The sequence below is a fragment of the Solanum pennellii genome, chromosome 11, assembly GCF_001406875.1.
Source record: "Solanum pennellii chromosome 11, SPENNV200".
NCBI lineage: Eukaryota > Viridiplantae > Streptophyta > Magnoliopsida > Solanales > Solanaceae > Solanum > Solanum pennellii.
Window position 1 is genome coordinate 5,637,446 of NC_028647.1, and position 15,254 is coordinate 5,652,699.

Genomic DNA, 15,254 nt, shown 5'->3' on the forward strand with positions numbered 1-15,254 from the left:
TTTATGTTAATCCTCAATATATTTCAATATTGAAATAATTGTTAAAGTATAACAGAAAGTGTTCATTTTGTTTTTGTTAGAGCATGTTTTGTTTTTGTTAGAACATGTTTTGCATTGTTGAGGCCAGAAATACTTATTTTGACCAAAAAAAACAATTGTTAAAAAGTTACGTGTTTAACAAATTAATAGAAGTACTTTTGAATGAAAGCAAAAATAGTTTTTTCTATTATTGGGAAAAAGCTAAAAATGTTTGTTAAAAAAAATAGAAACAAAAATACAAAATTATTTTTCTATAGTCTAAAATATTCCTTAATATATACATATTTACCGACATGTCTCTTATTAATTAATTAACATATCTCATAAATTTGGTTAAATTTATTTTAAGAAATTTATATTTTTTTTTCTAAAATAAATTTATATTTTATTTTATATATTATTATTTTGTATTTTACATATTATTTTACAAAATTAGGAAAAAAGATGATAACCCTATTTTTGTAAGATCAGAATAAGAGTGTGCTCCCAAAACAAAAGATATGATATACATTGAGAATTTTAAAATGTACAGTTTTATTTAATAAAAATAATAGTTTAATTTACTTTTTTATAATAGAATTTAAAATATATTATCTCTATATAACAATATTAATATTACAAGTACATTAATAATTATTTTTTTTTGGTGACTTTACTCTCAAAAACATTTTTAGAAAAAGATTAGTCAAGCGCAATTTCTTTATGGAAAAACATGTTGCAAAAGAATTAGTGAAACACAAATTATTTTTTTTTAAAAAAACACATTTTTGATAAATTATTTTTTAAAAAGTGCTTTTAAAAATAAATTGTTTTAGCAACAATGTCAAACATGCTCTAACTTAATCATAATTAACATTCTTATCTGGTCTTCAAACATGAACATAACTGATAAATCAAGCGTAAAATTGACTTATTGGCTTATTGACATTGAATTATGGAATAAACGGTTGGTGAACGGATAATAATTTTATAATTAATGGCTTAATGTTGTGGGGGTAAATTATTCTATTTCTTCAGATGATAAACCCAGATCTGTTAAGAGTTAACATACATACACTTTCAACTCAAGTATATTAACATTATTATTTATATTGAACAGATTTTAGGAATAACAAAAAAAGAATCATATTAGCGCTATATAACTATAGTTTTGATAGTTTGCTATGAAGCATTTAATTTGTATAAATAGCAGAATATGATTTGCAGGCATCTGATTTATATAAAATTGCAACGACTGTATGTGTATATTAGTTAATATGTAACTACTTTGTGTATGTATCAATGCTTGTGTTTGTATATTTGCATAAAATTTGAATTTGTATATAATGAATCAAATTAAAATATTTATATTTGTATATAAAATCTCTCTCTCGCTTTATACAAATACAAAGTATACATTATTTTTTTTGCATAATTTGTATTTGTATAAAGCAAGAAAGACAAGAGAGAACTATGCATGAAATTGTATAATGATAACTGTATAGGATGAAAATAGATCTATTTGTATTGTATATACAACTTTTTTTTCTCTTGCTTTAGACAAATACAAACACAATATACACATTCATATTTATATACAGTGAGAGAGGCGACCAGAGATTGACAAGCGAGAATCAGGGGAAAAAGACGAGTGACAAAGTGTCTGCTGCACATTAGAATTAAATGATACTATAGCTATAACATTATTTGAATTAATAATTTGTTATAATGCATAATTTTTCCTTTAGTATTTTTCCAGAATATATAATTATATATTATTAGTCCTAAGGCCACAAACCAAAACTTAAAAACCTATAAAATATTACATTACTAGTTCCATTTTTTCAAAAAAAACTATTATATTACTATCTACTTTTTGCTTGTAATATATATATATATATTAATTTAACTTCATTTAAAATAGGGAAAAGAAGTCATTTTTTAAAGGTGTATGCAGGGAGAGAAAAAAAGGTAGAAATTAATTAATATATCATTTGATAATCATCCTATAAGTGCTAATTCATTATTGAATCAACTGATATCTTGTAAACTAATTAGTGAATAAGTAAATTTAAAATCATATCCGTTAAGTCAAATTATCCATCCAAATCTTATTATACACTAAAAATTATGTCAATCAAGTAAAATATACCAACAAATATAATTTCTTATACATTTAAATAAGGTGAAACATATTTAGAATCATAATTAATTTTGTCTATTTAAAGTGGAGCAATCTAACGCCCATCTCCTTCGGCCCTGACTGTCTTTTCCCTCCAATTGATTGTCACGTCTGCGGCGGTTTTCCTAAGACTAGGGTAAAGGGAGGACGATATTAAACTCGACAGTGAATGAGTTTACATATGCCCAGAGATAAGATATCTTCGTCGGGATTGCTCGAAATTGAAGGTGTTTTTAGGGTTTCGGTTAAACATTTGTAAGTCCCTTTGCACCGAATTAGTAAATAGGTTTTGAAGTAGAGTTGTTACTTCGTTTGCTTTCCAGTATTTCCTTTTCAATGTTGGTATGACCTTGGTGAATGGACATGTCTGCGGGTTTAATGATGCATTGATTTTATTTCTAGATGTTAGTAAGCATGCACATTCTAAAATTTTTTGTTTTGCCTTTTTAATTTTTATAATCATCACTCATGGACGGAATTATGATTAGCTTAAATTAATTTTGGAGTATTTAATTCTTGGAATATTTTCATATCTTTGGTCTGTTATGCATTTATGTCTGTTAGATTTTACTGCCACATTATTTTTGTTGTTGCTACTCCATTAATATAACTAAAAATTAAGCCTTTTAATGTTTTTTGCATTTCAGTTCAAGCTGGGCATCTTGGTGGAAGCAGTCATCATAGGATCCTCGAGGGCTGAATCCGTGTGGTAAAAGTAGAGTGGTCTGTGAGTGGAGACAGTTATGACTTTGGTAGAAGTAGGTAAAGAAGAGTCTCTAGTGGGTCTAGATAAGGATGAGGAAGTTGAATTTGTCTGGGGCAGAAAGAGAGGTATTGGTGGTAAGAGAAAGGAGGTACAGTTTTATGAATCTTTTATCTATGATGGTGTGGAGTATACTTTATATGACTGTGTATACATGCACAAAGAAGGTGAACTTCCTTACATTGGTAAGATCATAAAGATATGGGAAAATCCAGACAAGTCTAGGAAGGTTAAGATCCAGTGGTTTTTTCGGTCGACAGAGATCTTGTATCACCTGAAAGATGTTAAGGTAGCTGAGAATGAAGTATTTCTTGCCTCTGGTGAAGGCACAGGATTGGCCAATGTTAATCCTCTGGTGAGCGTCATAAAACTGCTTTATCTCATTGTGTTTTCTTTCTGTCTGCTTTTACCTTACATCAAAATAGAAATTAACTATGTAGAGTTACTTAAACCATATTGTTTTATGTATAGCATAAAAAACTATCTTTTAACCAACTGCTTATGGTTAGAGGAGTTCAATTTGTGTCCACATCTAATCCAATATATATCTATTTATTGTCCACCTCGTCAATGTTAGTAAAATTCACTCAGTTCTTGTGGAGACACTTCTGCTTATTTCTACTTGGTTTTGGTGGATCTTCAAAGGAAGCCGGGCTTCTTATTGAGGTGATACAACACAAATTAACTTGAAACATATGTTATTATTGCTATCTTTGTGGTGGAAGACGAACAACCAGAAGGAAGCCTGAGATGATTTATTACTTGCTGATGATGACAAAGCAGATGAACCTGTAACAAGTACTTCTCTATGAAGTTTGTCTAAAATGAGAGATGGGAGAAGCTAGCAGATCGATCTGTCCTATATTCCTACTGAATGCCAATTCTGTCCCTCCTTGTTGCCGGTCTGCCTTTTTTGAAATTTATCCTTTTTATTGAGAGGTTACCTCTTTCTTAATTTTTTTTGGATAGTTCTTCTCGACCCAAGAGAAGGAAGAAAAAAGGGAATGATAAGGTGGGTGGGTGTTGGTTTGAATAGGCAAGGGGCATTTAAAAGTTAAATATAGGATGAAAGGAGTAATTTTTTTATAAGCAAGTTCCTTCTTTTGCATGATTAGTGCAAAAGCATCAATGGCAGCCAAGTTGCCTCATTGTAATAGGAAATCATTGTTGAAAGTAAGGGAGTCAAAAAAATGAATGAAAGGAAAATGGAAGGGGAAACTTAGAAAGAAAAGCTGGCGAGGGTTTTGATTAGGTTTTGGGAACAAAGACAAGAATACAATTGATTCCTCTTTGCTATAAGATCTAGTTGGAGCTTTTCTTTTTACCCTAAGGGCGAGGTCTGATTAGGTTTGGGAACAAACTTACAAACGATAATTCAATAAATTTCTCTTTTTTGAGATCTTGCCGAGTTTTTTTTTTCCACAAGGGCATTGAAGGTTTTGGTAAGCACCTGTGCTTGCTAAATATACACGTAATAAGCTCCTTCAAAACGAGTGTGTACATCAATTCTGCTGACATGGACAAAATTAGGTGTTTCACGACCTCCATTTCCACTCTTCAAATTCTTGTTGACTTCCATTGATTGTAGGTTCCACTTCTTTTTCTTCTCCACCATCACAAACAAAATTGTCACTTAAAGTAGAAACCTATCAAATCCAAATTCTTTTTTTTTGGGTATTGATACTTTTCAATTCATCTTCCTCTTTCTCCACCATTGCAAACCTACAATTTCACATAAACCTATTCAAACCCCGCTGCTCATTTTTCCCCACCATTACACCCAAAAGATTGAACCAACTAGCAAATCCAGTCTCTTTGTGATTAAAGCCAACTTGTCTCAAATTTCAAATGACCCATTTTCTGCTTGTTTCTTTCTCTTGTTGTGCGTTCTCACATCTCTTGAAACAATGAATGCCTATCCCAATGCTAGAAGATAAGTATAAGATTTTCAAGGGCAACAATGGCAGGAGATAAATGAAATGGAATAGGATTAAAAGAATGGGTTCTTAATTTTAGGTTCAAAAATGGTTTTACCATGATTGGTGATCATAGTCAACATTGATGAGCGATGAGGTCGATTTCTCTGTTGGGATTGTTTCAAAACATTAAAGGTCATTTGGATAATTATTCCAGTGTATCTCTACCTTTCTGCAAGTTCCAATTTACAAGACTTAGAAAACAAAACAATAGCCAACAAAACTAATTCTCCATTGAAGTCTGTTTTAATGAGCATTAACCAAACAAAGAGTCTAATTAATAACTTCCTTACCGATGTAACTTCTATGAGACCACAATGTGAATGCATGGTTTATTGTGTGAGTGCTAGGGAGAAAAACTTCCAAGTTGACTTAGTTCTTTTTTCTATTAAATCCTTTTAATATGTATTCTTTATTGTTATTCGTGTTAATTTTGTTAGCCCATGGTACAAAGACCACACCTCCCTCTTGCTATTATAAAAGTTAACAAGAGAGTCGAGATTATACAATCACAAGTAGATAATTCTTGTAAAGTCACATAAATGCTTTTCATTTTCTTTTGGACATCATAATTTGACCAAGGGTAGTGGTGATAGGGCTTTTATTTTCGATTATTGAAAGGGAAATCTACAACTCATTAGTGGAGTTGGAATGTATTAGATGACATGAACACGACAATTTGTAAACTTTCATGCTTTTAATATGCCTGATGTGCATGTGCTTTTGCCACATCAACAATCTGAAAAGGAAAATATGCATGGTAAATGGCTAGAGGTATTATATGTGTAGTTTTGCATCTTTTGAACATCTTTTTAGTATATTTCACTTCATTAAAAAGTACTTATTATGTGTGGTTTTAACAAGTAAAGATGTTAAACTGAACTTGCTGTTGAAAGGGTGTTAACCTGGGACCTATTATTAAAAGAAGCATTAAACTAGGACGTAGAGAAGTGAAATCAGGAGTACACTTGCATATAAGGTTACAATACAACCCATACCCATGCATTGTTTTGTGATATAATACAAAGTTATTAAGTTAAAAAAACAAAAAAATGTTAAACCAGAATAGGTCTTAAGTTAGGGGTTTGCTATTTTACGTGCAAGTTGGACTGTTAATTTGTGTATAGAGTCTTTTTTATTCATTGGCGTTGTTGTCACCCCTAAGACGTTTTTTTTGAACTTCCTTTGTGACTTATTAATTGACCAATAAGATTTGAAGAAATGTAACTTTTCATATCTGACATGACTTTATTTAGTTAGAATTATGTCTTTTCGAGGTAGATTAACAACATACCCGGTGAAATTCCTCAAGCGGGGTTGGTGTTGAGAGGTGGAGTAATTAAGAAAGTTGGGTTGAACTTTATGAATGTGTCACTTCATTTAAGCTCACCCTAATCTTATATTATATGAAATAAAATAAAAAAACAGTAAAGTTCTTTGTATTTTCTACTAGTAATGGACTATAAACTTCTAAAATAAGTAGAACACCTTGGGCATCGTGGACACCAGACATAATCAGAAAATCAGGCAAGGGAAGGGAACGATAGTGGTCTTTTGAAATGCCCACATAGGCGAGCAAAATCAATCTTGTACCCAACCATCAAACATGTCACCATCACCGCCCATTCTAAAGTCAAGTGGTTATCTGCCATAGCGGTGATAGTCAAGCACGTACAACAGACCACCAAAACATGGTCGGAAAATTCAATAAGGCCTTCTTGATCAAGGCTTTATCGGGTACCCAATCGACATCAACACCTTGCTCGGTGATGTATCTTGGTACCCATTTGCACAAATTTTCCTTTTGAGACACATCCTTCATTGCATTTTTATTTTGGAAAATCTGCATTCGATAATAAAACTCAGCAGTAAAGGCAATCTGTAGTAGGTTGGTCTGTGGATGAACTCGTCGGTTGATACGCCTAAATTACACCTCCTAAAAGAAGAATAAGCGATTGTTCAAATGAATACCCTAACATAGGTTAGGGTTGATCTCACGAGGAATGAAGTCTAGACTAGCCTAATTGATTATTAGTTATACATTTAGTCGATTTATTTTCGTAACGGGGGGGGGGGGGGGTGTTGTAAAACAAAAGCTTGAGTTAATGATTGTAGCAACAAGGAAGCAGGAGATTGATTGGTTGTAAAATCAATAGAAGATAAACCTAGGACATTTATGTTCTCCACAAGTTCATAACTGAGTAAGCCTTACAGTAGTAACCTTGTCTAGTGTCTAGCATGCAAAGTTAGTGAGTTAGGTATCTCTTAAGTAGCTGGTCCCCCAAATAATTGAATTTCACCACGCAACTTTGGTCGGTCTACGGGTGTATGCTTTAATTACCGTTACCCTTGACCCTAGATTAGCTATCCATGGCCCGTTCAAGCTATTAGATGAGGGTTGGTAACATCAAATTTTATTGTATAATCTCTTTTTCATTCGTTACCCCTTTGGTCAGGTAAGTAGCACTAATGCGAGTTCTGACGTAGGTCTTTGTTAAAAAGCAATCAAACTGAAGAGAGAAACAATACATGCATAAACATTATCTAAGAATTACTTACTAGTCATTAGGTTTGCATTGTTAATTCCTCATGGTTCCCGCAACTCTAGTTGTGGATTTAGCTACTCATGCTTGGGTGATCACAATTCATATTAATTTTTTAACGATAAATCATGCACTTACAATTAGAGTAGTTAAATTTCGGAATCTTGATTCATGAACAAAAGATGTAATAATAACCACCTATTCTAGAATTAAAATGCAGATGTATTTCACAATTTAATTCTCAAAACAAAGCTCCAAAGTATGATTTGTCTATCTTCAAAAAATAAATAAAAAATGACTATTTATAGAGGTCTTATTATTCTAAATAAAATAGATTAAGAAAACATAGGCAAAAGTAGGATTCGGCAGTCGCTTCTACGGCTCGTACGAACCTTTCGTGGAACACAACTTCTTCAATATTCCTCTTGACTTACCTACGGACATATTTTACGACTCGTCGAACTTTGCACAACCCGTTCTGGCTGCTCGCTGTCCAAGTACTGAACTCCAACATCTTTGGTCTTTTCTACGACTTGGACCTACGGCTCGTAGAAATTCGCTCGTAGTCCAGTCTCGTGGTCCCATACTTAGCTCCAAAAATCACTGGTCCCTTCTACGGCTCATACCTACGGCTCGTAGGTCAATTGACTCAATTCATCAAGCCTCAAAATCTGTTGTTTCACTGTACTCTTCACCCCGACTTGCCAAAATCTATTTTCCTGCAAAACAAAGATAAAATACCATCAAATCTACTATCAAGTGCTTAAAAGACAGAGAAACCTCAATTTTAAAGCATTTTAAGTACTGTAAATACGCAGTACATCAGAGACACATGTCACTCCCTAGACTCATGTAACTTTGCATACAACTACTTTGTGTGGTAATACTTTTTTCCTCAGTTTTTCATCAAAAGATAAGCTCTCATTGATTAAAAAAAGGTTGCAATCAGAGTGACATCTATGATTTTCATGACGGTGTTCAGCCTGTGTGTGCACACCTCGAATTTACACTAGGTGCTTGCTTTTTTCCATTAGCATAGGTACTAGATAATTTATCCACCAAGGTGGGATGAATCACCGACTGTTTTTTGCTTCCATGAGATATAAACATGATGGTTATTCACCCACTTCATTAATTACTTCGCCATTCCATTGGATGCAGAATTGTGGCCTATTTTTCTTCCCTAGTGGTATGTGAATTACGAAAGATATTTGTTCTGTTTGATTGTTTTGTTAATGTTCTCTGTTTCTACGATGAGTCTGTCCCGAGTTTGCATATAGCCATTGTCAATATCACACGCTTAACTTGTAATTTATCATATGCCTTTGTCTGCTTAACTTCTTGTCGATTAACTTGACCAGGAAGCTATTGCTGGCAGATGTAATGTTATCTGCACTTCAGAGGACAACAGAAATCCGCAGCCATCAGATGAAGAAGTTAAATTGGCTGACTATGTTTTCTACCGTGCTTTTGATGTTGGAACTTGTGCAATTTTGGATAAGATGATTGACAAAGTTGGTGGGCTGGACGGTATGTGCCTTAGCTCCCTGGGTGTCCTCTCTTTGTGGTGTCACTACAGTATAAGTTCATTTTAATGGAATAATATAAAGCAGCTAAGATTAATCTCTTATGCAAATTTGTTTATGTTTTGGTACAGTCAAGTATGTTTTTAACAGGAAAGATAGTGAAAAGGCCAGTCATGTCCTCAAATTTGCTTCTGACAAGAAAGATAACAAAGCTGCCATGGAATATCGAGCTAATGGGGAGTCCTCTGGGCTAAAACCACAGAATCATGCCAAAGTGAGTCATTTACTTGGAAAAAGTGATGTAGATGGACCAAGTTCTCTTGTTAGACAGGACATACAGAGAGATACAAATGTTTCATCTGTTAATCAGGAAACTGTTAAGGAAGTGAATTATGTCCCTGGTGAGAAAAACTCACATGATTTGGGAGTTGCAAAAGTTGCTGGTAAATCAAGTCATTTAGTGGGAAGAAATGATGTCGATGCACAAAGTTCACCGATTAGAGAGGATGCCTTACATGGAGATGCAAATGATTCTCAAAATGAGCAGCAATCAACAATGAAAGGAAATGCTGCGCCGATGCTGGCTGTTAACAGCAAAATAGCCACTACAATTGTTCACAACCAAAATACTTCAAGTGAAGAAAATGCACTCTACACGGTTAAGAATGATAAAAAAGTTAATACACTCTCAATAGAACTCTTAGTAGCTGGCGAAAGAGGAAAACCTTCGAAGGATCTTGGCATTTTGGACGATAGGCCTTCAAAACGAATAAAAGTAAATGGTTCTGTGACACTATCAGAGGACAAGGGTGGGGACAGTGTACAGAAGTTCACTGTTTGCACAAATGACAAAGAGGTTATGGGAACAGGTGCCACTCCTGAAGAAAGAAAGAAATCTGGTGATAGTAAGCTTTCTGGTGGACTGGACAAGAACATGCAGAACAGAAACGATGGTGCTGCCTTGGATATCAGGCCTCCAAAGAAGGCAAACATAGACTCTGTTAAAGTAAAAGAGGATAGAGATAGAGGTAACATGTCAATTGGTAAGCTTGTTGACAATATAGGCAAGTTGCCTAAATTATCTGCTGGAGTATCCCCCAAGGAAGTTGAGAGCATGGGAGGCAAGAGCTTCATAATCACGCGGAGACCCATTGCAGTAAGTTTTGCCTTGAGCAATGTCATTTTCTTCTGAAGTCTAATTTGTTGCTAGATAAAATTGTGCATAACCTATTCTACTTTATCTTTTGTGAATCCGGTGCTGCTAGTTTTATAAAGAACTTAAATATTTTCTTGATGATACAATGGTGGCATTACATGGAGTTACTTACTTTTCCATGCCATTGAGAAGTTTTTGTACCAACTTTTCTTTGATTGTAGTCAAGCATATTAAGATGCACCAAAATCTCTTGAATTGAAGCAAGAGAGCTTTTACAACATAACATTCCTTTTATATTTAGAGAGACAAGCCTCATAAGAGGTCCATGAAGTAGCATCTAATGTAACCTATACAAATTGTAACTCAATAAATTGGCTTATACAGAAATAAGAATGGGAGTTTAGTCTGGTTATGGGAAAGTGTTGCATGACTAGGATTTAGGAATTGATGGAGATCAAAGAGTACGTTCATAGGATATAAGAGCAACCCATTGGTAATGAAGGGGAGGTTAAGATGATATGGTTGGAGGGAGAAGTGTTATACTTTTTATGGTTAGAGTTCATCTAGTAGTGAGTCATGCACAGTTGGGGATAAGAGGGAGAGGTGTGGAAGAGTTGATATTAAAGTTACTAAGGTGTAATTCTTTGCATGCCGCGTCATGAAACCCTAACGGTATTTGAGGAAAAGGATTTTCATGAGTCCAAAATCATTGTTGATTGTGCTTCAATGAAAATGTTCTACTAGAAATATTCTTGTTATTGCTTCGACTCATATTCCCCAAAACCTCAGTTCCAAGAAATCATATCTTCTACCAAGACATTTACCGACCTTGGAATGCAGTGAGGGAGCCCGGAGCTATTGAGTTACGACTTCACTCCAGTCACTAGCCCTACTACACATTAGATTCACAACATTGTTGTGAAGGCTTGCACACCTATTTTCCTTAGTAGGTATTAGTGGTGGTGATCAATGGTTGGAGATCACGGAGGGTGCACAACGAAAATAAGACAACTTGGAAGATAATGCTTTCATGCACTTTTAGATGGTCTTAAATGGGAGGAACACAAGTCCATACAATTTGCATGCAAGGGAATATTAGAATTACCTTGAATTCTTTTCTTTTGCATAATTGTTCTGGTGTAAGTAGAAAATTACCATTTTTATACATGATTGGAACAATTTGTTTGAAAATTGTGGTCAACCCACTAACTCGGTTAGTGAACAGATTTAACACCATTTGGTGTGATGTTATTGAAACAAGTTTGATTTATTGTTTAAAAAAACTAAGAGAATTAGGTTTGTGATAGGCTATGTCATTGAATCTTATGTCAAAAGAAAAAGATATATTGTGTTACTATCTTTGTCTCATTTTATGTGACACTTTCCCTTTTAGTCTCTTAAGAGAAATGATACCTTTCTCCTTTTGCAAGCTATTAACTTTAATATCCATGTTTAACCATTAACGACAACTTGTTGGGACCCACATAATACATAAGTTCATTCCTTTTTTAAGGAGAGAGTAAGAAGACAAAGAATACTCATAAGCATTCATTTTAAAGGATAATTTTGGTACTTTACATATTTAACATGTCAAAGGTCTTCTTTACTTATAATATCGTACCTAGTCAAACATGAAACACCTTCACATAAAATGAACAAAGTCTTAATATTGTCTATTCAAAGCTTTCTACAAACATGGTAGCTCATTGTTTCCCATGTTTTGCAAGGTGAAAGGCGATAGGGGCCTACCTCGCCTCGAGCGGCAAGACACTCGCCTTTTTGAATTAAGGTGCCAATTAATATCAAAAATTAAAATTTTTAAGTGCACATATAATTATCCAAAATCTTAATAGCAATAACATATATTAGCAACTATTTCAATTCAAAATCTAAAAGTGAGTGGAGCACTCAGTGAGTGAAAAACACTGCTCGCTACCACATTGAGCGAAAACAGAGCACAGTAGTGAGTGAAAAACAGAGTAGCGAAGAAGAAGAAACAAAGAGAAGAATTAGATGAGAAGAATTGACCGATGAAGAAGAAACGTACCTGTAGCAGTCGCGAAATCAGTTGAAGAAGGTTGCAAAGCGGCAAACGCGAAGGGTTCGCAACTGAGGAGAAGAGGAGGCAATCACAAATGTGAAATGTTTACAAAAAAAGAAACCCTAATTTGGGCTTTTAATTATAAATCAGACCTTTAAAAAAAACAGCGAAGCCAGCCTTTTCGCCATTTCATCGTCATAGGTTCCCATTTTCAACTCGCCTCGCCTCGAGGCAAATAGGCGAAAGTGCCTCGCCTCGCCTTAACGCCAAAGGCGACAGACGAGCACCTTTCACAACACTGATTGTTACTCAATCCACTTTCATCACTAATTGTCGTCACCACCATTATTGACTATTATCATGATATCATCCCAACCACTACCATTGTTGCCGCTAATCACCACAAATAGTTGTCACCACTACTAGCTGCCGTTTTACACTGGTCATTGCCGAAGTCCATTCACCACCCATCACCGGTCGCCACCATCAGTCACTACTATATGTTGCCAACCTCTATCATCATTTAACCCCACTATTATCTATCACTTCAACCAATACCGTCAACCAACATATTCTCCAATCACCCACCAACACTATGAACCGTCATATTATTTTATTCACATAGATCATGTTTGACTATGTTTATGAGCTAGTCAAACTGGCTTATGGGTGCTTTTTAGCTTATCCACACTTATGGTAAACAAGAAAGTGCTAATAAGCCTTAACTAACTAAAAGCTATAAGCTGGTCATCCCCAACTTGTTTTTTAGCTTATAAGCACTTTTGGTTCGATCAAATATTTTACTATTATTCCTTAATATATTTTTTTCAATTTTCAAAAAATCTTTCCCAAAGCTTCTTACTTCCTCTTCACTTCGTTGTCTTTCCTTCTTTTCTTTACAAAAATACTTAAATTTTTAATTTTTATTTGCTAAAAAATATTAAGGGTATCGTAGTCATTTTAACAAAAAGAACAACTTATGAACCTATTTTTACCAGACATATTAATGGCTTATTGACAAGTTCAGCATTTCAATCCAAACAAGTAACTGCTAAATTTATAAAATAAGTTTTAGCACTTAAACTTGCATTTCAACACTCCAAGCTTATCATCTATTTATAATTGGTAAGTACAGTCGGGCTCATAGTATTTGATTTAGTATTGAAGTTAAATTTTATGTTTCTTTAGAAAAGTTTTGCAAATTAAAATGTTGAAATAAACTGTCTTAATTATTTAACATTCTGATCTTAAAAGATCTCAATAGTTCAAACCTTCATCTCATAATCTCCTTCCAACCTTTGTCGTTGCAAATAAATAGTAAGCTCGTTAAAGTTATAAATTAGACGAGGCTGCTTGGAAATTTATTCCATATATTAAGAGCACTAAATCTTTCTAGAAGAAAAGAAATAGAATAGGAGGTAAGAGTAAGAATCAAGACAGGTGCCTATTGATGAAATGGCTTTGGAGATTCTGTGATGAAGAAACTTCCCTTTGGAAGGAAGTAATTATTCAAAAGTTTGGACAGAACAGCCCTTGGTGCTCAAATGAAGTGAATTGCACTTATAGGACGGGTGTATGGAGGGCTATCAGAGGTCTATGGTCAAAGCTCCAGGAGAATTCTAAATTCAGAGTGGGCAATGGTAACAATGTTAGGTTTTGGAAGGATAATTGGATAGGATAAGTACAACTACTGCAGGGTAAATATCCAGATCTCATGTTACTATCTAGCAACCCTGAAATTGTTGTGTCTGATTGCTGGTTCCCCAGGGGTGGGATCTAAACTTCAGAAGACACTTAAATGATTGGGAGGTAGAAAGAGTAGTTGACCTGCTAAAAGAAGTGGATACTTTTCGTGGGACAACAATGGAGCCTGATAGACTTAGATGGAGACACAGTTCAGAAGGAAGTTTCACTGTAAAATTGTAAATAATGTACAAGAGGGAGAATAGTATTAATCGGGAGGAAGAGCTAAAGTATGGAAAAATGTATGGAAGAACATAGCCCCTTCAAAAGTGAAGTGTTTCACATGGCTAGTGGTAAGAAAGGCATGTCTTACTCATGAAGTGTTACAAAAGAAGCGGAGAGTTGTGGTGACTAGATGTTTTTTGTGCAATGAGACTAGGGAGACAAACAATCACTTGTTCCCACACTGTAAATTCACTGCCCAATTGTGGAACATGTTTTTCAGTCTCACAAAGACAGTGTGGATAATGCCGGAACATACAACCGATCTAATGAGTTGTTGGATGAAAAGAGGGGGAAGTAAAAGTCAGAAAAAATGGTGGAGGATAATACCTTCTTGCATATGGTGGTCAGAAATGGAAGGTGTTTTGAAGACAAAATCAGCCCAGTCCATGATGTGAATGTAACCTCTTACCACCACACTATTTTTTACATGACTAACCATCGAAACATGGCTACCTCCACAACCGTCAACTGCTTCCACCAAACATTTAAACCATTGACCACTACTCTTACCACTAGACACCAACCACCCGCACCACTAGCCTTTATGCTCAACCGCCAACAACTTGTGATGCTAGCCTTTATACAAATAGAACCACCACCTTCTATCACACTATTTTGTATTTCAAGACATTGGGTGAAAGTCAACACTAGAAACTTAATTCCTGTTGAGTATGACAACAACTACAAATCAGTTCCAGTTCCAGAGAAGCTAATGTCAACATTTAAATAATGGGCTTTGCTATAACATTTTTAGCTTATAGCTATTATGTAACTTACCTTTATGTTGGTGGACATCTCTCTGTCACATTGACATATTCTGGTAACACCCGTTTCTACTTATCCTCAATAGCCAAGCTTTTGATTGACACATCACCTGCTTCGTCAACTAAAACAATATCATCCATGAATAACATATACCATGTTATCTAATTTTATTTTGTGTTGGTTGGCTTATCCATAACCTAAGGGTAGACTTGCTTCCTTTTGAGTGCTCGTCTTGATGTGGTTGTGCCCTTTTGGGCTGGTCAAGCTCATTTGATGGTGATGTCAATGAAAAATGTGGAAGAAGAGCCTTGTCGTA

General features: G+C 34.6%; 1 protein-coding gene across 3 annotated transcripts in view; it reads left to right on the plus strand.

The window, feature by feature from the left end:
* Positions 1–2,236: 2,236 nt before the first annotated feature.
* LOC107005017 (protein ANTI-SILENCING 1) overlaps positions 2,237–15,254 on the plus strand; it is a 29,322-nt gene continuing 16,304 nt past the window's right edge. For all 3 annotated transcript variants that reach the window (XR_003575247.1, XR_003575246.1, XM_027913027.1), the window contains exons 1-4: positions 2,237–2,455; positions 2,848–3,318; positions 8,844–9,012; positions 9,140–10,164. Coding sequence is in view for 1 of the 3 variants with exons in the window: in XM_027913027.1 (XP_027768828.1) it covers positions 2,944–3,318; positions 8,844–9,012; positions 9,140–10,164 (1,569 nt within the window). In the remaining 2 variants the exon portion in view is untranslated. The remainder of the gene's footprint in view (positions 2,456–2,847; positions 3,319–8,843; positions 9,013–9,139; positions 10,165–15,254) is intronic.